This window comes from Malaya genurostris, chromosome 3 (genome assembly GCF_030247185.1).
Source record: "Malaya genurostris strain Urasoe2022 chromosome 3, Malgen_1.1, whole genome shotgun sequence".
NCBI lineage: Eukaryota > Metazoa > Arthropoda > Insecta > Diptera > Culicidae > Malaya > Malaya genurostris.
In genome coordinates, this window is record NC_080572.1 from 193,412,138 (window position 1) to 193,438,070 (window position 25,933).

The 25,933-nt window shown below is 38.1% G+C and overlaps 1 protein-coding gene across 4 annotated transcripts in view; it reads left to right on the forward strand.

The window, feature by feature from the left end:
- The window catches only part of LOC131436051 (uncharacterized), a 413,969-nt gene that overhangs the window by 331,416 nt on the left and 56,620 nt on the right, over positions 1–25,933 (forward strand). For all 4 annotated transcript variants that reach the window (XM_058604495.1, XM_058604496.1, XM_058604494.1 and 1 more), the window contains one exon: positions 19,478–19,662. In XM_058604495.1, the coding sequence (XP_058460478.1) occupies positions 19,478–19,662 (185 nt within the window). The remainder of the gene's footprint in view (positions 1–19,477; positions 19,663–25,933) is intronic.

The window sequence follows — 25,933 nt, forward strand, 5'->3', positions numbered from 1 at the left end:
CGAAAAGTAAAGAATAGTAATCCAATGAATTCAATGAGTGATCAATAATTGACGATGGTACAGAAAATTATTTTGTTAAGTATGTTATTCATTTCACTCTGATTTATATTAAAATAGTTGAGATTTGTGCTGCACCATTATAAATTGAAAACAGTGTCATATAGACAATTAATATTCCTATCGCAATGCAGTCATTTGGAATGCTAAATGGTCAAAGAAAACAAATAAAAGTTGAATAGTTTTTATGGAGCTTGGGTTTCTACAGATTACACCGGGAAACATAAGCTTCGAGAGTTGCGTTATGGCTAAAACTGTACAGACGATAAATTCCGATTCAGATTATCCGATGCATTTAAACAAAACGAATGTCAATGAAATAATATATGACAATGACGTCAAATTTTAGTCGATATTTTGCCTACGGAAAACATCGGATTACTGTGTGCAGCGAATGCTGACTCCGGAACAAAAAACTGAAACGCAATCACACCTCGGAGGTGTGTTTGGTCATATCATAAACTGTGAGTATCACTGCGCATTATTGTTTCGATTGAGAACGAACTTACCTTCCTCAACAGTTATAGTCCTGGAGTGTCCTTTGCTGTGACATTATAGCATTGAAACTGAATTAAAATAATAACCCAATATTGTCTATTTCAAACAGCCGATAAAATCGTTCCCAATTTTTTTTTCGAACGAATATTCTTTTGATTGAACTTTATATATTTATTAGCGATCTTTAGCATGGAATTTCCTGAAAAACTAAGTTAAGGGGCGGGTAGGGTTTAACACTTTTGAAAAATCATTTACTATTTTCTTTATATTTTCTTATAGTAGAACATTTCAAGAATTTTCTGTGAAATTTTCAAGCCTATTGGAACGAGACTCTAGAAGTTATGGACCTTTATTTATGGCTATCTCATTCTGCGAAGAAGCAAGAGCTAAGATTTCTACTTCGATTTACTTCAAAACTTGACAAAACATTCTTGAAATGTTTCGTTATAATAAATTATAAAAGAAAAAATATGATTTGTTGAAAATGCTAGACCCTACGGGCTCCCTGGAGTAATTAATTGTTTCCATTGATTTTATAGACAAAAACCTTTAAACGCGTTCTCCTCGAAAGCAGGTTTTGAAAGTCCATGTCCATCGTCATTCAAAAACTACTGCACCAATTGTTTTTTAATTTTGCATACACTTTCTACATATAAAAACCAGACCCCAACGTTTTCCATTTCGTTGTTTGTTACTTTGGGGAGGTTTAACAGTTACAAAATGGGGGATTTTTTCGTGAAAAATCGTAGTTTTCACTTTGAACAAACACCAAAAATTAAAAAATTAAAAATAATCAAACAGAAACGCTGGGGTCTAGAAAATCTTCTACTCTAACTATGCTGCGTTCATTTGTTCACTTCTGATTAGTCTGCGCTGAGATACAGTGGACACCGCAAATCATGATTTTTAAGAAGCGTTCTCTAAAATACCTCTTCACCGACTTATTTCTCAAATTACAAAATATTTTTTGAATGATGATTTTTATCATGCAAAACATTTTCATTTATTTTGTTGAACCATCCCCCCCCCCTCCTTCCCCCCCCCCCCCCCCCCCCCTTAGCTTCTCTTCGTCAAGCTTGTGTTCAAGTTTTGTATGCAATCAATTATTTTTTTCAAACATTTTATGGCAATCCGATATGCCGGAGATTTTTAGCAAACAAAATAGGACACTGCTCGCTACTAATCAAAATTTCAATCATTTATAATTGAAAATACGTGGCTTAATACATTCAAACCGAAACTCAGAAATATTTCCAATGAAATGATGAAATAATATTAATAATTCATACAAAATAGACTAAGCTGTAAGTGTTTAAAACCTGACCACATTTCTACGTGTATTTTTCCTTGAGTTTCCCCTATACAGAAAATAAAGATGTGTTCCACATCGAAGGTTTCTTCTACATCAGCCAATTAAAATATTTAAAAGCTCCTTCCAGCCATCAGCTTAAACCAGCCTGCATCCAACACCTAGTAGTAATGTAGTGTCGTTAAAGAACAGCACAAACAGTAATGGGCCTAGGTTACTGCCCTGAGGAACAGCACTCAGTCGCATAAATAAGAGTTTTTATTTAACGAAAAATATCGTAGCACTTAATCGGGACAACTTTGTTATAAGTATTTGATGATCTATTCGATCAAACGCTGCTTTTAGATCGGTGTAAGTTGTATCAGTTTGAGATTTTTCTTCCATCCGAGTGATACAGGCTGATGTAAAATCCAACAGGTTCGTATTTATCGATCGCCCAGGAATAAAACCAAGCTGATCAGTAGAGTTGACTACCAGCAAAAACACAATCGATGCTAGGTTGTTCGGAAAATTTCGATACGTTTTATTTGTAATTTATTTTGAAACTTTTAATACTGTTTTAATTGGATTGTACTTTAGCCGAACACTTCTGCTTCAATCTGTGAAAGTTCAATGTCATTTGTGCACTCATCAACCCCTAAATCGGCAGCGGAGATCAGTTAAGGTGTTGAGGTGCACGAAACAAATGGTTTTCACACGTACGGTTTCTATAAACATTAAACCTTCGATAATTGAAAAATTTGTACTGAATGCAATGCATTCAGAAATGAATCCAACTGTTAACACTTACAGATCTAAACGTTCAGAAAACTCCCACGTGTGTTCACCACCTCTGTTCTGCCTCCAGCAAACACCTTGGAATCCTGTCATACAAAGACAAACCGTCATTACTCAATTAACTCGTTGTTCTGAATAACACCGCAGAAACCACCGCCTCGTCCTCCCACGCCGTCACTTATCCAATCAACCAACCAACCAACCGCTAATGACAGAACAGAAGGCATCCAATGACAAAGTCAATCAGAATTGCTGAACAGCAACAGCAAGTAGCAGGAGCAGCAGCTGTGTCTGGGTTTGTGGTGGGGTTGCTTAGATTCCTACCTCCCCTGGTTCTCGATAGCAACATCGACGTGGAAACAGAAGACGCAAACCGCCGCACCGGCTGGAACCGGAGGATGCTCAATCAAATGGAAAATGTCAACACTATTATCGTCTCCGCTGCCGGCTGCCGACATCCAGTTCTAACGTATATTGATTACATTTTATCGGTTTGTTGTTTGCGGCGTACTTTATGATGGAGCTCCGGCCACAGCTCGGGACTTGGAGACTTGGACCGGATCTCTCGGAAGCAAGATTGTGATTAGGCGAACGAATTTGAAGTGCACAGCTGCTGTACCGACTGAAACAATGTCTTCCACGAGTTTCAGTCACGAAAAGAAACGCACATAAAAAGAATAAAAACACGACTACACGCAGCCAACATCACGAAATTGTTGCTCCGCGGGGTTCTGCCATCCGACAGAGCAGTGGCATTGGCACTGGCGCGGCGGATGATCCTGACGTGAAAATATCTCCAAACTTTTCACTCCGTCTCGGGTGTGTGTTTTTCGAGGACATTCCCGGGTATCGTAAAAATTGCGACAATACACCGTCAGGCCCGCGTTGATGACGGTTATCTCCGGTCGTAAAATTCCCTCGCCCTGATCATTATCGTGCTTGTCGGATTTTGATGCTGGCGCCGAGTTTATGCTGCCTCTCGCTGGCAGTTTTCAGAACGGATGATAGCTGTTTGGTTGGAGTAGCACTTCTCTTTTCATGCGGGGTTTGAAACAAAGATGTGTATTTTATAATTCTGTCTTCATAGTTACTAGTAAAATTTGATTGTGATGTTTGATAGACAAAACTACACACAATTGTTTGTGGGCTCTTGAAAGATTGTTTATTTATTCATTTATTTATTTAGGAACAGGGAAAAGCCCGATAGAGATGAAATTTGGCAATCTCTCTCTCCAGCAGGCATAAAACCTCCTTATTATTTGTATTAAAAGATTACAATGATCCATAATTCGGATTCCATTTAATTATGGACTTAACACTAACAATTGAAACTAAATCTATAGCCCTATAACTAGTTGATGACACCAAGCATTACAGGGCAGTAATAGTGTGTCAACACTTAGGTATTCCGAAACGCTTATAAAAACCTGTTTTAATCCACCTAGTGGAGTAATGATGCCTTTCTCATATTACTCATTACATCATAAATATAACCGGGAAATTCGCAAAAACAACTGTTTATTGAATAGAAATAGGAAAATTGGCTCGGACCTAATCTTACAAACTCTATAAACCCTGTTTACCCTGTAGTTCCGGAACCGAAAGTAGTATCCACAACAAATTAAGGAATTCCGTATGAAACTGTAAGACTTTTCTTTTGAACCTATAAGTTTGTGAAAATCGATCCAAGAAAAGTGAGTGAGATCCTTTTTGCAGTTTTTAATCACTATTTCCAATTCAGATAAACGGAATAGCCGAAGTTGGTTCGCTTGCTACCAACAAATATGGCCTACAAATTGGAACAGTTTTGAACGTAGTTAAACCTATACTTACTATCTCATGCTCTATTCGATTAAACCAATTAAACGAAATCTAACAAACGAAACGAACTTGTGTTTCTGTTACTTCTGCATATGTAAGTCAAGCTAAACAGCATGAATCAGCAGAATAAAACATGTAATAAAATTATTATTATTATTATTATTTTTATTATAATTATTATTATTATTATTATTATTATTATTATTATTATTATTATTATTATTATTATTATTATTATTATTATTATTATTATTATTATTATTAATATTTTTATTTTTATTATTATTATTGTTATTATTGACATCACTACACAACGTGTACGAAATAGAACAAAGCACGCCTTGTTCGTTTTGTGATTTCTTCTTCTTTCGGTGTTGTACATATTGTCACTCTAGATGGCGATTTGAAAACTTTGACACTCTTTGCCCTGTAACTGCGGAACCGGAAGTCGGATCCGGATGAAATTTCACAGTAGCTTTAAAGACAGTATGAACTTTAATTCAAATCAAGATTTGTGAAAATCGGTTCAAGCATCGCAAAGAAATCGAAGTGAATTTAGTTTTAGGAGTTTTTCTTCTCCACTTTCGGTGCTCTCGGAACAGCAAAAGAGGGGACCAGTAGTACCGAATTATGTTTTCATGCCCACAAACTAACAAGCTCTGCAAACTAGAAGAATGAATTCGTCAGTTTTATGGGATTTGTACCTGTTTTTAACTCGTTCGTGAAAAAATACTAATAAAATTGGTAATTTTCCACTTATAATGCATTAGTTCAAGATCCGGAAGTCGGATTCAGATAAAATGCTCTATACATTTTCAGAATACTACAAGACCTTTCATTTGAATCTTAGTTTGCGAAAATCGGTTGAGTTTTTCCAAAGATAATTGAGTGTAAACTTTTTCTCGAATTTTCACTTATTACCATATAACTCCGGAACCGGAAGTCACATTCAAACGAAATTCAATAGTAAACTATGGGACCATAATGCCATTTATTTGAATGTTAGCTTGTGAAAATCGGTTCAGCCATCTCTGAAAAAAGTGAGTGCATATTTTTTTCATATTTTTAGTTTATATCATCCTATATCTCCGGAACCGGAAGTCGGATCAGAATTAAATTTAATAGCAGGCTATGGGACAATGAGACCTTTCATTTGAATCTTTGTTTGTGAAAATCGGTTCAGCCATCTCTGAGAAAAGTGAGTGCATATTTTTGTTACATACACACACACACGGACGGCCACACACACAGAGACATTTGCTCTGTCGAGCTGAGTCGAATGGTATATGACATTCGGCCCTCCGGGCCTCGGTTAAAAAGTCGATTTTCACAGTAATTACATAGCCTTTCTATATGAGAAAGGCAAAAAGAGTGCAGATATCTTCGGGGAACGTTTGACCAATGGAATTATTTTTTTTTGGGTTAAACGCTGAATTTAAGACGCGTACATCTAGTTTAAACCATACAGATATTATTATTATATCGTTTATTTACCCCCGGTTTTAACCTAATAATGGTCGTTCACCGGGTATGTATCTGATTGGGGTAGGGGTTTGGGGGTGGCTGGGAGATATAAGGTGGGGCATTTCGGGGAAAGGGGGGGGGAGGAGTTTTTACATAGAGTCAGTAATAATGGTTACAATTCATGGTATCGGTTCATATGTCTTAGATTGTGAGGGGATAGAGATAGAGAAAGAGAGAAGATAGGGATAAGCTTAAGACTACGTTAAAGACTATTTTTCTGTGCTGGACTGGGATTGATGTTACAGCTTCGGGCCGCGGGTAACTTCCCGAGGGCAGCGCCCCCGGCGGATGGCCGCTTAGGTGCTGGGTCTGTGGCGGATTGCTTTCTGGAGGTCGGGACCAGGCTCCTGGTCTCGGTCCTGTATTCGGGTGATGGTTGCAGGTGGAGGTCCGATGGGAGTGGGGTCCAGTGATAGGTGTTCCGGGAGGCCAGCCTCTCGCAGTGGCGGAGTCGTGCCTCGGATAGTAGTGAAACAGTGCTCTGGTGGTCGGTGGTGGTAGAGGTTGAATCTAGGTGGGGTCCGTGTAGTGGTTGAAAGAGAAGGGGGCCTTGGTCGACATTCCGCCCCCCCCCCCCGCGGATGGCCCATGGAGCAGTGTAGTTTCTCGACTGGGTGTGCGGCAGCGGCCGGGTGGTCCGGGCAGTGGATGCTGAGTCTTCGCCGAGACCATACAGATATTACCTGCGACCATGCTTGACTAGGACGTATGTAAATATAGTTTAGCCAGCGACTGCGATCTATTTGGTATTTAATCTTCTATATATATAAAAATGGATGTAAGTTTGTATGTTTGTAACGCGATAACTTCGGAACTACTGAACGGATTGCCACCAAACTTGGCACAGGTACTTCTTGTATTTCAGAGATGGTTTAGGGAGTATATTTATATGGGAGGGAGCGTAGCAAATGTCATAAACAAGGGGGGGTCATGGAAAAATGCATATAACTTGACAAGAATCGATACGTTTTGAAGACCGTAGAACCATTTTGCATATCTTGGATATGACTATTAATGGCACTGGGGGTGGATGTAGCAAGTATCTTTAAACAGGGGGGTGTAATGTTTAAAACGGCATAATTCCGAAACTACTGAACGGATTGCCACCAAACTTGGCACAGATACTTCTTGCTCTTCTGAAAAGGTCATAAGGATATTTTGACAGGGGAGGGAGCGTAGTAAGTGTTCATAACAGGGGGGTCATGAAAAAATTTGTCTAATTTGACGAGAATCGATACTTTTTTAAGATCGTAGGAACATTTTGCAAATATTACATATTATAATATGGGATGTGGATGTAGCAAGTGCCTTTAAAAAGGGGGGTGTAATGTTTGTAATGGCATAACTCCGAAATTACTGAACGTATTGCTATCAAACTTGGCACATGTACTTCTTGCTCTTCAGAGATGGTCATGAGCGTATTTTTATGAGGGAGGGAGCGTAGCAAGTGTCATTAACAAGGAGGGGTCATGAAAAAAAAACATATAACTTGAAGAAAATCGATATATTTTGAAGATCTTAAAAACATTTTGCATATCGTAGATACGATTTAATAGTTAGAAGAATATTTCCATGGGGGAGGGAGCGTAGCAAGTGTCCATAACAAAGGTGGTCATACATTTGTTTCTAATTTGACGATAATCGGTACTTTTTGAAGACCATAGACACTTTTTGCACAACTTGGATATGATTATAAGGATATTCTGTAGGGAGAGAGTGTAGTAAGTGCTTCTAAAAAAGGAGTATATTGTTTGTTACGGCATAGCTCCGGAACTATTGCACGAATTGCTATAAAATTTGGCACAGTTCTTTCTTTCTTTTCAGAAATAGTCATAAAGGTATTTTTATAGGGGAGGATTCGTAGCGAGTATCATTAACAGGTTATGAAAAAATTCATAAAATTTGACAAGAATCGATAATTTTTGAAGATCATGCAAACATTTTCCATACTTTAGAAATGATATATATGGGGGTGGATGTAGCCTTTGAAAAGGGGGATGTAACGGCAGAACTCCGAAACTACTGAACGGATTGCTATCACACTTAGCATAGAAGATTTTTGCTGTCCAAAGATAGTTGTAAGGGCATTTTTATGGGGAGGGAGCGTAGTAAGTATCCTTAACAGGGGTCATGAAAAAATTTAATTAATTTGATGAGAATCGATAATTTTTGAAGACCATAGATACTTTTTGCGCAACTTAGGGTATTCGTATGAAGTGGATGTAGTACGTCCTTCTAAATAGAGGTTGAAATGTTTGTAACGGCATAACTCTGGAACTACTGAACGGATTGCTATCTACTTTGGCCAGATACTTCTTGCTCTTCAGAGATGATCATTAGGACATTTTCAGGGGGGGATAGTGTGAAGTAAGTGTCCTTAACAGGGGTAGAGGGGGTCAATGACGAAATTTATTTAATTTGAAGAGAATTGACATTTAGACTAGAAGGGGGGATTTTGAAAATACATTTTCACTTCACCTTCCATTTTTTGTAAAACAAGAGAGTGGAAAGAATTTCAAGGTCGTAGTAGATAGTATTGCTGTTGTTGATTCGAGTGCAACGCAATTTTATTTAAATAATTTCAAAGGATCTGGTTCCATTTTTCCGGGAAATTCAAAGAACTATGGGAAAATAATCTTTATCTGTCTATGAACGCGAGTATATTTAAGTGTCAGCATATTTACGAAACAACTTAAGGAATCGTCACCAAGTTTGGTACATGTACCAAAGGTGGGAATCGATATTTTTTGAAAAGCTCAGATACAAGCTTGAAGCTTTGAAAAGCTTTCTACACTACTCAGAGTAATCATGAAGGGGATCTGTAGTAAGTTCAATGACAAAAAGGAAGTTAAATCAAAATAGATTATGAGGTTATTTTAAGGGTGAGAGAGTGGAATAAGTGCCCCGAACATGGAAAGTGTAAGGGATAATTGATCTGATTTTACGAAAAATTGGTACTACTTTATGAGTACAGTATATTTCTAGCAACTAAGGTTCACAAAAATATTACCAAGAGGGAATGGGGAATAAGTATTGTCAACATTAATCTGAATTGACGAAATCATACAATCAATGTTCATTTTTTAATGTAATTTGAGAAAACTGTCGACTCAAGGTGATGGAAAAATAAATTACAAATTAAATAAATTTATAAAAACGTTATTCTATAGTAGGAATGTAATTATGATGTTAAACAGGATTTCGTTATAAAATAAACATTATCAGATGGAAATTTTGAGCAATTGATGATGTCATAAATATTTTTATAAAGAGGAGAGCGTAGTAAGTGTTCATAGCCATGGAAGCCAAAGGTATTGTAGATCGAATGTGACGAGGAAGTACGGAAGTACGTTACAAGCTCATATACATATGAAACTCTGAGGTTAATAATAAGGTATTTATAGAGAGAAAGGTGTTTTAAATATTTCTAACAAAATAAATAATTTCAAATATAAAACTAACCCAATTTGTCGAGAATACCACGAAAATTATGATTATTGTGAGATCTGAGATGGGACACTGATCATTCGCAATCTGAACATGAACGGAGTATTGTTCAATCGGGTTTCCGTCTAAATTATGTTTCACTACAATCAGAGTATTTCACTAAGCATGACAACTTCGAGAATTTTTTTCGGCCTTCCCTTCACGAAACATTTCCGAGCAACGCCGGGTTATTCAGCTAGTTTATTAAATAAAATTGGTTAAACAGTAGGCGCAGTTGTTCGATTAATGATGATCGAGTGATATCCAGTAATACGACTGTCTATTGAAAAAAAAAAACAAAATACAAAGAATTAAATGTATGAATTTATAGCGAACCTTCCGAAAGCCGGCTGTCCGGAGTTTTACGAGTTTCGGAAAAAAATCGTTTTGCCTTTTTCTATAGAAAGGTATTAGAATTGCTGGAAAAAACGACTTTTGAACGGAGCATCGGAGAGCCATAGTGTTATATACCGTTCGACTCATTTCGACGAGATCAGAAAGTGTATGTGTGTGCAGCTATATCGGACATGCGTAAGGGGTGCTGCCCGGCGGTTAAGGTTTGAAAATTTTCGATCTTGAAAAAGCACCATAGAGTACATGAAATTTCCGAAATGGAATTTTTTTTTGATGCCAAAAATCTTAAAATTGCATGAAACGTCGAGATTTAGTGTTATCTTGAAAAAAAATTTTACCAACTGGTTACCTTCCTGGTTTGGCCTATGCGGAACTTTTTACCTTTTTTTATATATATAAAAAATAGGTATAGAATTCGCTCAAACTTTAGAAAATTTTTCCGAGGCCCGGAGGGCCGAATGGCGTATACCAATCGATTCAGCTCGACGAACTGAGCAAATGTCTGTGTGTGTGTGTATGTGTGTGTGTGTCTGTATGTGTGTTGTCCACTAAGAGGTCGAGTTCTCAGAGATGGCTGGACCGATTTTGATCAAACTAGTCGCAAATGAAAGGTCTCCCCGTCACCCAAAACGCTATTGAATGGTTTTGAGGTCGAATGTTTACTTTTTGAGTTATACGAAGTTTTATGTCAAAATTTTCAGTTTTTTGACAGTATCTGCCACAATTGACTTTGAAAACAGAATATGTTTTCAGACTTAAATTCCGCACGGTAATACCTATCCAACAAGCCATAGATTGTTAAAATCCGTCCATTTTTAACGAAGATATCGAAATTTTTGTGTAAACGACCTTTCCCCCTATTCCAGCAGTAGAAGTTTTGAGCGCTGTATGACAAAGAAATGGTTGGGAGCAACGGAAACACGATTTTTTATACTGTTACATACAATTGTTTCTAAGTACCAAAAAGACTGTGTACAGCATCCTTTTTCATGACATTTAGCCTCGGACCGATTTTAGCACGGCTCGTTTTTGGCAACATAATCGTTCGAATACGACATATGTAAACCAGATGATGGCAGCATTTTCGACTTGATAGCAATTCCAAAATTAAATTATTTAAGATACTTACAGCAATAAATGCTGGAAGAACATAACATCCATATACCATTCGAATCAGTTCGTCGAGATCAGCAAATGCGTGTGTGACAAATAATTTCACTCAATTTTGTTGGAAAATTTCTTTTCTATAAATTCAGATTAATACGAAAAGTCGTATGCTCCCAAACAAAGTTCCTGAATTATGTTTGGTTTCGACCTCTGGTTCCGGAACTACAGGATGATATGTGAAACGAAATCAAAATTGTGTCTTTTCGTAGATGGCTGAACCGATCTAAGATTCAAATGAATCTAAGAATCATCTAAGCTTCAAATGAAAAGTTTCAAGATTCTATAAAACATCTTGCTCTTCAGTCAGACCCAACTTCCGGTTTCGGGAATACAGGGTGATTGGTATAAAAATGTCTATTTCACATGAATCAGGTTTATCGAGTTAGCAGATTTGGATAGTCGATAACCAAATAAACTTTCACTTTTATTTTTGGTTGTGTTCAGTTTCCATTTCGGAAGGCACCCAAAAATTAATTTTCACTACGATTCCTCAAAGATGTCTACATTGATTTTCAAACATTTTGAAACAAATGTAAACTATACAGCTACTCAGGTGAATTTATCTGACTTCGGCCATACCGATTTTAGAATTCCGGTTACAGTATAAAATCGTTTCTCAAAGCTCAATCGTTTTCTCAAAAAAAGCCTAATCAAATTTCAGAAACAAAAATTCATATTAAAATAAACTTATATACAAAATTAATTAATTTTATCCAATTATGACTTCCGATTCTCGAATTACATAATGATGAATTTTTAAAATTCAAACCGATATAGAAGATGACAATCCCGAAAAGCTTCAAAGTTGGACTCAAAACTGTTGTAATTTATTCGTCATATGGCGATACGAATCGGTTTGGGTTATGCTGGATCCTGAATATCGGCTCTGGAAGTACCTTAAATTACCCTAAACTCCAAAGTGGAAATTACTTCGACATATCATGGAATGTTTAATCAATTATCCCACTTTTAGATAGAGTAATGAATGATTTAAATGTTAAATTGCAGCTTAAAACGACGGTCATTAAAACTTAAACACCGAAGAATATTCATGCAAAAAACACATGCGGATTGATAAAAAAAGGTATCATCTCACTGCTAGGTGGATTAAACACGTTTTTTTTTATCAGAACACGCTTATCTTGAGTCGGGGAAATTGAAAAACGGGCTCGTTTCTTCACACACTAAACAACGCGCGATATTTCTTTGGTCCGGAATTCATAAATTATGGGAAACACACTGAGAACTTACTTTTAAAATTGGAAACAAATACCGGAAACTCTAGCCAGAAGGCGATAATGTTGACTTACAAAAACTTTTCACATTGGCCAAAAAAGTTTTGTGTTAAATTATTCACTCGTTGGCGAAGAAAAAAGCTGCTTCCTTACACGTCCAGATATGGACCTTCTTATTCAAACCATTCATTTAAAACATTTGTTCTACTGCAACAGGTGCTAGCATAATATTATAAACTGACATTTTGAAGAAATCCCATAACACCGCCTTATGACACCTTTGTTTATAACAATTAGAAACAATATACATTGGACTAGACGGACTGCTGCAAATTGTAAAACAATTACCTTTTAATGGTGATTTTAATCTTATCAACACTCTTCAACGTGATGAGTGACTAACAACCATCATTAAGTACAGCTAAATCAATCGGCACTCTCGGTGATAGCATCGGCCCCGAGGACCGTCTGCGCTGTTTTCCTTTGTTGAAATCATTCAGACGCGAATGTGAAGAGATGCATCATCTAGATGATGATGATGATGATGATTTTCGAATATGCATTATGCAAATTGGCATACAATTTGTAACTGGTGATACGATTATTGAACCTAATTATTGCATAAGAAGCGTTCGCATTCGCCTCGCCGCTTCGCTCTGGCCGCTTAGGGCAATCGAACCAATTCCATTCGCTCGAGTGGCAGTCCCCAACCGGTGAATCGTGCCGGCCATGGGCGATTTAATTGGAAGCGAATTGATGGGATTTTCACACTTGCACTATGCCGGGGTTCGAGGAAAACAAAATTCAACCGAAACCGTTTTTTTCTTTATCCGTTGAAAGCGAAACTTTTTTTTTGTTTATTGCTGTCACACTTTGAAGCCGAGAAACGCGCTCGGTTTGATTTTTATGCAACCCGGCATGTCATTCGGTAATTGGCTACCACCGCCCTTCCTTCCACCACAGTTCGGGCGTTAACACGCGTGCAAACGTGCCTCCAAAAAAAAAAAAACCCGTGCCAATCGTGTGCCACCGTTTCAAGCATTGGAGTAGTACAATGGGGAACATGTTTGTTGCAGTGTTTTTATTTTTATTTGTAACAATTTGTCATTTTCTAGGACTGCAGTTGTTGTTGTTGGGGATGGACTTGTTTTTATCAGCTGCGTGTGATTCACTGCTGAGAATGGTGTTGAAATGAATCGTACAGCAGATGTTTACAAATTGAGATATTGTTGTTGGATGTGACTGCTTTTTGCTTCCGTGCCCCAGCGGAAACGGAGGACGAAAACCCGAGGATACGTTTTCATGGAAACGTGTCATCTCGTGGAAGTTTGCGTTGCACCCGAACTATGTTTTTACGAGCGGGAAAAAAACATTTTCATGATTGATACATTGTCTTTTTCATGATGTAGCTTTAGTTGACCGCCCGTGAGTTTCCCGTGATTCATCATAAACCAGTTGAAATTGCATATAGCCCCAAATGCATGATACTTGGGGAGTCGTAAATCATGCTCAACGTACAACCTAAACTGACCTTGAACATGGACTGATCAGAAAAATATCTAATATCAATAACATCACCTGCAACAACAATAAAATTAGTCCAACTTCACCGTCGGTTCTCGAAAATGCCTTGTAGTACAAATGTCAGTATTACCTCACCATTCGTAAGCTTCGAGAAGGGCGAACAATCAATCCTTATCGGAAAACCTCAGCTGAAGGCAGTCCAATTAAATCTACAGTCCAACATCCAGAAAACAACATCGCCGAACCATCACCAATTGGAGTCAACTACACTGGCGCAATTTCGAGTTACATACTGGCTGTATCATTCGATAGTACGAATGACAGTCAATTCGAACTGGACCGCATGCGGCCACCTATTGTGCGACTGTCTGAATTCTCAAATGGCGACGGTGGTTTTTTGAAAGCCAGATTTGAAAAATGTAGCTCGTCTCCGAAGGACTTCCAGTATCACCTGAACATCTCCTGCGCATCTTCACTGAAGTACATCAAGAATATCGACTCAAGCCGGACGAAGCCGGCCATTTCGCCACTCTGAACCTTATTATAGACACTCTAAAACGCAGTCAGACATGGTAGAACGTACATCGGACATGGTCTACATCCTGGCCGTCACTCGACCGATACCATACATCCAAACATCTTCTCTATATGATAATGATGATGATACACTAAACTTCACTACACTTCAACGTTACTTGAAAGCTCAATTTTAGATACAAACAAACTAAAGATTTAAACCTGAACAAATAAAACTATTTTATTTTATGATGATAATTTACGAGAAACGTACAAACTTATTAATTTGATTTATAACGTTTATTTACCCTCAGTTTTAACCTAATAATGGTCGTTCACTGGGTGGACTTATTAATTTTATAAACAGTTAATCGATCCAAGAGAATGTTGTACCAGTAATCTCAGTAATGGTGTAATTTTATTAATCCTTCAAAATCGTCGATAATCTTCGGAAAGTGTCGGTAAATAATATGGCAACAATACGAGGAAGAAAACATGTGAAACAGACCGCATAAAATATTTAGTTACTTACATTGATTTTCGCTTTGGCATATTAGGAATATACGGAATGAAAAAGCAACAAAATTCCGAAATTTTGTTCATATTGTAACTTGATGTGATTAACACATGAATGAACATGGTCATAGTTACAACGCGTGTAGCCATCAGACGCTTATTGTTTTGAAGCAAATAATAATTTAACTGAAACTGGCGGTTAACCAAATTCTACGAGGGTTTCTTTTCAAACGATACATGTAAAATCGCAGGTAAACTTACCTTGAGTTTATCTTTGATACTATATGATATTGCATCTAATTGTACTGTATATGTGAGCCTGTGAAACTCAATTATACTAGTAAACCGAGGAGACCGCTTTTAGATAAGTTTCAGAATTTAATTTTGAATCTTTTGAAGCGTTTAACTCCTGGTGGGACAACAACTTGTTCAGTCACATTGTCACGTTTTGTTTGTATGGGAATGGAGATTTAAGTATGCAAACCGATTCGTTGACAAATTAAAACATTTTTAAGCTTACAATATTGAAGCTTTGTTTAAATTAGGAAAATCTATTAACAAATCATCGAGGAACAAGCGCTGCAAATTAGATCCGAAAAATCTATCGCCGATAATTCTAAATTGGCCTGATAGTTACCAGAGAACCAAAATAAAATACTCAATTCAAACCAATTTTTCAATGGTATGCAATTGAAATATTCAAATGACGTTGTCTCATAAGTTTAAGTTAAAAGTTTCCAATTCGATTGGTTGTTAAATTATAACAATCCATCAACAAATGACCGAGCTATTAACGTTCAAAATTATGACACAAAAAGGCTACGTGACTATTTTTGAAACTTTTAATTGACACCCGGCCCCATAGAGTGAAGAGTAAGGCATTTTTAATGCCAAAATTTTAAAGAGAAATCTTTTTCACCAACTGTAGAATGTTTCAACTAACAAACAGCATGCCTTTTTCATAGGCCGCACAACTACAACAAATCTCCTTGAATTTGTGACATTCACTCTGAACGCAATGGACTCTGGTAACCACGTAGAAACTCTCTACACCGACTTTAGAAAAGCTTTCGACCGTACTGACACACTATTGCTTCTATACAAACTACAAAAATATGACATAGAACATAGCCTTCTGGAGTGGCTTGAATCATACTTAACGAATCGTGTAGAAGTAGTTCGCTTCCAAAACAAAAACTCCGAATCAATTAATGTAACATCTGGCGTACCTCAGGGCTCTCACCTAGGGCCTCTGCTTTTCATTCTACATATAAACGACATTTCCTTCATTCTCAAAAATCTAAAAATGCTTATACAGGATCAGTCATGTAATTTTTTTTAAACATGCAATAAAACACAAACGGTTCATCCGATTTCAAAACTTTTTTTTCATATTAAAGTACAATCCTTCCGGTTAATTGTGGAATATAATTTCATTCAAATGGCTGCCTCGGCTGGCCTTGCAGTACGCCTTACGGTCGGTCCAGTTTTACCTTTTTTTTTATATATATAAAAAATAGGTATAGAATTCGCTCAAACTTTCGAAAAATTTTCCGAGGCCCGGAGGGCCGAATGTCATATACCAATCGATTCAGCTCGACGAACTGAGCAAATGTCTGTGTGTGTGTGTGTGTGTATGTGTGTGTGTCTGTATGTGTGTTGTCAACTAAGAGGTCGAGATCTCAGAGATGGCTGGACCGATTTTGATCAAACTAGTCGCAAATGAAAGGTCTCCCCGTCACCCAAAACGCTATTGAATGGTTTTGAGATAGGATGTTTACTTTTTGAGTTATACGGAGTTTTATGTCAAAATTTTCAGTTTTTTGACAGTATCTGTCACAATTGACCTTGAAAATAGAATATGTTTTTAGACTTAGATTCCGCACGGTAATAGCTATCCAACAAGCCATAGTTTGTTAAAATCCGTCCATTTTTAACAGAGATATCAATATTTTTGTGTAAACGACTTTTCCCCTTATTCCAGCAGTAGAAGTTTTGAGTGCTGTCTGGCAAAGAAATGTTTAGGAGCAACATAAAACACGATTTTTTATACTGTTACATACATTTGTTTCGAAGTACCCAAAAGACTGTGTACAGCATCCTTTTTCATGACAATTTGCCTTGGACCGATTTTAGCACGGTTCGTTTTTGGCAACATAATCGTTCGAATATGGCATTTATAAACCAGATGATATCAGCATTTTAGAGTTGAAAGTAATTCCATAATTATATTGATTTAAACTACTTACAGCAATAAAAGCTGGAAGAACATAACTTCCATATACCATACGACTCAGTTCGTCGAGATCAGCAAATGCGTGTGTGACAAATAATTTCACTCAATTTTTTTGGAGATGGCTAAACCGTTTTCTACAAACTCAGATTCATATGAAAACTAGTATACTTCCAAATTTGGATCCGACCTCCGATTTCGGAACCACAGGATGACATGTGAAACGAAATTAAAATAATGCAATTCATTTTTCTCGTAGATGGCTGAACCGATCTAAGATTCAAATGAAATCTAAGAATCATCTATGATTCAAATGAGAGGTCTTAAAATCCTATAAAAATTAGTCAGATCCGATTTCTGGTTTAGGAGATACAGGGTGATTAGTATAAAAATGTCCATTTCACATAAATTAATCAGGTTTATCGGGTTCGCAAATTTGGATAGTCGATTACCAAATAAATTTATTTCAGTTTAAGCGGTATTCTTTTTTGGATTCGGAATGTACCCCCAAATTTTAATTCCCACTACAATTTCTCAAAGATGGCTACACACTCCTCAGGTGAATTTATCTGATTTCGGCTACACCGATCTTAGAACTCCGGATCCAGTTTGGAATCGTTTCTCAAAGTTTAATCATTTTTTCAAAAAGGCCAAATCGAACTTCAAAAACAAAAATTCAAATTAAAGGACTTAAGGTCCCATACAAAATTGGTGAATTTTATCCGATTCTGGAATTACAGATGATGAATATTTAAAATTCATACCGATATAAAAGATGTAAATTGTTTGGCGTATTAATTTATGGCCATTCGAATCATTTTAGGTTATGCTAGTTCCTGAATACCAGCTCTGGAAGTACCATAAATAATGACGAAAAACTCTAAAGCGGAACTTACTTCGACATCTCATGGAATGTTCAATCGAATGTCACACGTTAAGATTGAAATTCGATACGATTTGCAGATTCGAAATTACAGGGTAATGAGTGATTAAAATCTCAATTTGCCGTTTGAAACGACGATAATTAAAATAATGTCATGAGAACTAAAACACCTAAGAATATCCATGCAAAAAAACACATGCGGATTGATAAAAAAAGGTATCATCTCACTGCTAGGTGGATTAATCACGTTTTTTAATACATTTTCGATTGTATGCAACTTTATTTCAGCTATGGCTGCACGAATGTTGTTTTTCAAGGCTTGAATTGTCTCTGACTTGTCCACATAACACTTATCTTTGACAGCCATCCAAAAAATAATAGTCTAACGGCGTTAAAACACAGCTCCGAGGCGGCCAAACGACATCCGAATTTCGACTGATAATTCGATCTTCGAAGACTGTGCGCAGAAGATCGATAGTAGCGTTGGCTGTCTGGCACGGAGCGCCGTCTGGTTGGATCCAAATGGTGTCCAAGTCTTCCTCTTCAAGTAACGGGAAGAACCAATCGCTAATTATGGCGCGGTAGCGCTCGACATTGACCGTGGCGGCGGCTCCTGCCTCATTTTCGAAGAAAAATGGCCCAATGATGCCGCCAGACCAAAATCCGCACCAAAAAGTCACTCTCTGAGGATGCATTGGCTTCTCCATGATAACGTGTGGGTTTTTCGTCCCCCAGATGCGACAATTTTGCTTAGTAACATACCTGCCGAGATGAAAATGTGCCTCATCCGAGAAGATGATATTTTGGCAAAAATCGTCGTCTTCTTCAAGCTGATCGCAAGCCTACATGAAATAACCGAAATCGAAAAAAAAATTTGATGCCAATTGCATAAAACGTCGACTCAACAAATTTTTTTTTAGATAACACTAAATCTCGACGTTTCATGCATTTTTAAGACTCTTGGCATAAAAAAAAAATATTTCGGAAATTTCATTTTTTTTTTCAAGATCGAAAATTTTCAAACTTTAACCGCTGGATAGCACCCCTTACCCATGTCCAATTTAGCTAAAATTTTGCATGAGGAGTTTTTTCAAAGTGATTAAACTTTTGAGCACTAGCGCTTTACGAAATTAGAGGTGATCCCAAAATATTGGCACCCTTATATATAAGAGCGGTAAAAATCAACGTGTTTTGTCGGTTACGTCACTTATACCATCATATCTCTGGAACTAAAAGTCACAGCTATTTGCTCTTTGACCTTGATCAATGGCCCAACAGTGGCTTTCAAACGAGCATAAGTTTGTTAAAATCGGTTTAGCCATCTCTGAGAAAATTGAGCGCGTATAAATATCTTCTAAAATTGCGTACACACACAGTTATTTTCCTATCTCGTCGAACTGAGTCGAATGGTATATAACACTACGGTTCTCTGATGCTCCGTTCGAAAGTCGACAAAAACCCTTCTTAGTTCACTTAGTGTATTTTTCATAGATCTTGAAAAGTCACCATAACGATACAAATCACTTGCATTCAATTATTAATATGTACTTCTTCACTTTGTTCTTTTTTTCCTGCAGCTCACCCTCGGAACGCTCCCGGAAAGGTTGCTGCGGTCACTGGTTTGCTGGGCCACCACTGCGGGCGCTCATCGCGGTGGTGGCCCTGGGTGGTGTGGCGTGCGCTCTGGGCGGTGCAGCACTCGGCGCGACCGGACTTGCTGGCTCACCTACCTCACATTTGACGGCTGCCTTATTGATGATTGGTAAGTACAATACGTTCTCCGAATAATTGAAAAAAAAACAAAGTCCATCATCTTTCAACGCGAAATGCGTGGTTACTCACCATGCGCCTCCACCAGTTTAGAAATAAAAAAAAAAACAGAAACGTGCAAATACTTTCTAAAACGAACTGTCAGTGCACAACAAGCCGACGTAGTTTTAATGCGCTACAACACGAACAGGCAAATGCATTTTCATATGGGAAGATAGAGAGTTGTGTTCTATCTGCTTTGGTGCGAGGCCGGCCGGATGCCGGCACTCGCTGGCAGCTTGTTGATAAAGCGCACATCCTAACTTTTCACTGTTGTAGACCAAGCGAGAGAACTCGTACAAAGCACAGTACATACCATTCTGATCCATCGCGGATAGTGACCGGGCAATGCATTACAAGTGCAACGATTGCAGCAGGAAGCAATATCCCAAATCTCGAGCCCCGGAAAGTGTACGCTACAGGAAATGAGAAAAACGGCAAACATTTCATTTCTGCCGAGCGTTAAATAGAAGAAAAAAATTGGGGCTTGCTGGTGGCTGGTTCCTGCCGGGTATTGCTAGGCAACGCGATTCACGCGATTGTTGTTCCGAATAGAGGCTAGAAATAAACAGCCCAAGTACGGCAAATCTGAGAAAAACACTGCCCAGTTCTCCCGTAGAGCCGTAAAAAGTGATAGAATTAAATTTTGTTTTTTTTTGTTTTTGGGCCAAACCCAGCGGAACAACGTTACTTTGGTTAGGGAAATGGATTTTCATGAATTCAATTTATTCTGGCACAAACGATGACGCCAACTTTGCGACCCCCGGTGAATATACGCAAACGGAAAAGTGTGTGTGTGTGTTGCTCGAGCCCGAAAATGAAGTACGGTGGCCCAATTTCGGTGTGGTTCCCGGTGCAACCCAAAATCGTAATCCGATTTGTGAAGTATTTTTAAGCCAACATGGTAGTGTAACTTTTTTTACCCCCTTAAACCAAAAACAAGCGAAAAGTTACACGATTCATCTTTCGGTATTACACAAAACTTTTCGTTGGTTGTTCCCCACAGTCAGAAATCAGGTTCCATTACTGAGACTGGGGGGAACTGGGTTCTCAAGCAAAGACCGTACCAAAAGTTTTATTTTCCGAAACCGTTGTCTGCCGGGCGGTGAATGAATGATCGTACTTGCCGCTGTCTGGGGGTTTAAAAGCACAAATCTCCGCTGGTACTTTTGAACAATAACGAAGCACCTATTCCAAAAAAAGATGCTTTATTCCCTCAATTTCGGGACGAGAAAAACGTTTTCGTACTTAAAAAACGAGTGAAAGTTGAGCCGGATTATAACGTAAGCTTGATGAGTTGTTGCTATGAGAAATGATTCCTCGAGTTGACTTTGACACAGGAATGGAAATTACAATTAGAGCATTACGTATTTAATGACAGTTCAGTTGAAACGTCATGTGAATAGACCATCTTTAATAGATTCTCGATTCTGAAAGCATTTACACAAATCCTACCCAACTTGAAGTCACATTCCGTCGAAGCGATTGCCTTACTCTCCCAGCCTTGACACTCTGTTGGACCGGCAAATACCGCAATTTATTACCGACCGGATGATAAACTTTCGTTCCCTGAATCTGTATGTTTTCCGGTGCCGAATCGATTGGAAATTTATGCTGCGTCAAATGACAACAACGGAAATGGACCGCCGGGTTGCCACCGAACGACACGCAATCTGTTGCCGCCGAAGCTAAATTGCTCCCTGGAACTCTGGTTTCTATTTTAAGGACAAAACCAATTACAGAAATCCCGAAATCTGTTTGCTATTCATTGTCGATGTTTTGCTTGTCTCCTGGGATGGTTTAGTAGCGGTGAAACCGACACCGAAGCAAATTTCTAGTGCAAACGATGAAATGACTTTTGCAACTTCAGAGTAGAGGTGCAAAGGATCTGTCTCTGCTGCTGCTGCTGCTGCTGCTGCACTATTTGGTGTCTGACATGGCACAGTTTCTAGACACGACTTGCAGCAGCAGCAGTATGACGTTAGAACAGTCGAAGTTGTTTCGAATCGCTTTAGCTGATAATTAAATAAACAAGTGAGTCATAGCAAAATCTACAAACTACTGAATCGGAACATGCTAAGTGCTCTTCAAGTGTTGCTTCGAATGCAAGCTGGTATCGTTTTCGTGCTTGAATAAGATATTAAGTAGGGCCGGATTTCAGTAGTAGATATAATGTGATTGTAATGAAAAGAAATTAAACCTAATATGATCTACAGAATGACGTACTGCTGTCTTTCTCATAGAACATAGATCATTTTAGTATGTAACGAATGCCTTATCGTCACATCAAAGGAGCAATATTTGTCAAATTGGACACATTATAAATAGATGGAATACTTCTTGTTGGGTTAACAAATTAAGATAACATACGTGATATGCTTCTTTTTAAAGAAATTTTATCCAGGCCTATTTGCGTACAAGCTTTACGTGGCCGAATCAGCCGATTTTTTAAATAAAGAATTTTTTGAAGTGGATCTTGTTGTCACTCTTTTTCTAGGAGGAGAAGAGTTCCATTTCTCTCCTGCGAGGGTTGAGGGGCACTTTGTTCGTGGCTCGTCTCATCATCCAATGCCTCATTGGTTGTATTGTTGTTGGTGTCCGTCTTCGTTTCGTTTTTCTTGTTGTTCGCAGTCTTGAGCACGTTGCTAGTTGCTGTAGGAGCGCCTTGTTGTGCATTAATTGCAGTTGTTGGTTGATTTGATGGTGAAACAGGAGTACTACGCTCACTAGTTTTCGTTGTTGAACGGTTGACCTTGTCTTTGGTTGAAGATGTCTTTTTCGCAGTTTCAGTGCAATGTTTACCGTATTGTGCAGGTTGTTCACAAAATTGACATGTAACCAGCTTATTTTCATAGGTAATCAGCATTTCACACGGACGTGACCCACCTTGATCACAAATGATGTATGATGGAATTGCTTTACGTAGTTGCATGCGCACAACTCGCACGCCATTCCGGATGCCGGGGAAAAAATTCCGCCATACTTCCCTTTCGATGGAAAGGATTTCACCGTACTGCGACATGATTTCCCGAACGGACTGATCGCTGGTCTGCGGGGGAAGGTCATGCACGCGTACTTCTATGGCATTGTCCACCAAGTACACAGGGATTTTATACTTAACATTGTCATGATCAATACTGTGCGCCCCGTTATTGGTTAATAAAATGCAATTGCATCTCTTTCACGTTTCAACATAATGTACACACAGTTAGACACCTTGTTGAATTGAATCTCACTTACACCATTAACGTTTAGATGCATTCGTTCCTTAAGCAAGATTTCAATTTCGGTTGCTGCTGGTCTAACTTTGCAGCGCTTGAAATCAATACAAATTGAATTTGGCCTTGCAGGTCAAGTTTCAGGTTTTGTTAAATCGTATTTGCCCATTTCGTACACTCTATTGTTCACTGGCGTTTTGCCTTTGTTTCTGTTGTTTCAAATATGAAGTTAGCATTGTACAATTGAGAGTGTTTTCCACTATTAGACTATTTATAGTGAATTACAAAATTTGGTTTGGCGAAAATTTGAATTAAAGCTTGCTTCGTTTAGAATTGGAACAAACTTTTGCTCATATTGTGGCGATCCTGGTGGACGGATTTGGAAGTTCTTGGCGCCCACGTGTCGGGAATTTTGTCAGCTTCACGTATGATGTTTGACATTCCGCAAATCGACATGGAAGCCGAAAGAAGGGAAAAAATTGTGCACAGTTATTTGAAAAACCCATTGAGGTCTGCATCTAGGCTAGCTAAACTGCTGAAATTGCCCAGAAATACCGTATGGCGCGTTATCAAACGGTATAAGGAAACATTGACGACGATTCGGAAGCCTCAAGCCAATCGTACGGAGTAGAACTGTCGACCGGAAACTGCGTGGTATGATTTTGAAGACGATTAAGAGGAATCCTAATCTGTCGGACCGTGATTTGGCCAGAAAATTCGGTGCTGCCCATAGTACCGTGAGGAGAACTCGACTCCGGGAAGGAATCAAGTCGTATTGAGCTAGCAAACAGCCAAATCGGACAATAAAACAGAATAGTGTGGTCAACATTCGTGCTCGGAAACTATATGACCAGGTGCTGACCATGTTCGACGGGTATCTTCGGAGGGCCGATGAAACCTATGTCAAGGCTTACTTCGGGCAAATCCCTGGTCAAAAATTTTACTTGGCAACGGCTCGGGGGGATGTTCCAGCCAAATCTAAATTTGTTTTTGCCGACAAATTTGCAAGAAAGTTATGATTTGGCAGGACATTTGCAGCTGTGGCAAAAAAACGAAAGCTTTCGTTACAAATAAGACAATGATGACATCGGAACTATACCAAAAAGAGTGTCTCCAAAAACGAATTTTGCCGTTCATTCGATCCCACGACCATCCCGTAATGTTTTGGCCAGATTTGGCAAGCTGTGATTGCAGCAAAGTCGTTCAAGAATGGTATGCAGAGAAAGGGGTCCAGTTTGTTCCGAAAAACCTTAACCTTAACCTTAAAAAACCAACTGCCCCCAGTTCCGCCCTATTGAAAAATACTGGGCAATCATGAAGAGTAGACTCAAGGCAAAAGGAAAGGTCGTCAAAGACATCAATCAGATGACGACCTCGTGCAATAAGATAGCTAAATCGATGGACAAAGAAGGTGTGCGCCGCCTAATGAGTCGTGTTACTGGAAAAATTGGAGAATTCTTTCGCAACCGTGACGAATAATTTTATCCGTATTTTTTTTTTATAATAAAATTTTTATTCTGGCCGTTTTGCGTAAAAGCTTTACGTGGCCGATTGGCTTACATTTTTGTTACTTAAAATTTTTTTTTTGCTATTGGATCTTGTTGTCACATCCTTTGGTGTGGTAGTCTTCTTGTCCAGTTCATCACATGGCTTACCGTAGTGAACAGCTTTTTGGCAATATTGGCATGTGGCCATCTGATTGTCATAGGTAACAAGTGATTTGCACGGAATTCTTGTATCTTGACCGAAAATCACATAAGAAGGTATAGCCTTTTTCAAGTGTATGCGTAATTTAGGATACCAGGGAAAAAATTCTTCCACTTTTCTTTTTCGATAGAGAGAATCTCTCCGTATTGGGACATAATTTTGCGAATATATGAATCGGTGACGCTTGAGGGAAGTTCATGCACACGCACTTTTATAGCGCTATCTTCCATTTATACTGGAATGTTGTACTTAATGTTCTCGTGCTCCACGTTGAATTGCATCCAACCTTTTATAAAACTGGATGTTAACAACATTATTCGTTTTACTACATGAAGTAAATGCACACGTTTAATGTCAAGATTCATTTGCTTCTTAAGCAAACCTTCAAGTTCTCGTATCGAAGGTCGAATTTTGCACTGCCTGAAGTCAACAATAATTGTATTCTTTCGTGTCGGTGGTAGCTTTTGTTCATTTGGTTCACTCATTTCGAGGTCGTTCTATTGTTCACTACACAATACTGTACTTGATTTCTTCCGTCCCGAACGTAAGCGGTTTTGTTATATCGACTGACTTGGATGAGATGTGAAAACGAACTGTGTTATCCGTATTTTTTCTTAAAAGTATGAAGAAAACGCTACATTTCTATAAGAAAAAATCTTGAATTCGATAATAAATAACTGAAATACAGGCAATTGTCTTTGTTCCAATTCTATCTGAAGCAAGCTTCAACTTAAGAGAAATCATGATTTATCTTATCATTTGCTGTGGTTTATCACAGCAACAGTGTACCGATCAAGTCGTTTCAACTTGTAATAATGAAGTATCATCATGGCCCATCGTGTTTTATTGGGTTTCCAAATTCAATTATTTTAAGAATTTTAATGTTGTTTATGACCCTACTTCGACCATCAAGTTCGGGGTACATGACCCTAAAAATTTTGAAAATACCAACTTTCTATCGGAGTTTCAGAAACATCTCTTGTAATATACCATTCGATTTTTGCTTGTCTGCTACATTTTTGCGAAGATGGTTGAATCGAGTCTAACAAACTTACGTTATTTATTTATTTATTTACTATTATTGTATCCATCGGATATAACATCTAAATGGACAATTAGAGTAGGAAAAACTCGTTAGAGTTGAACATTTTGTTTGACATTCTCAAAAGGGCGCAAAAACGACTATCTTTTCAAAAACATCAATGAAACTAATTATTACAATGCAACTTAAAGTTAGTATCACAAGTGCCGTAATACAACAAATACACTGAGTTTTTATACGGTATTCTTAGGCGGTTT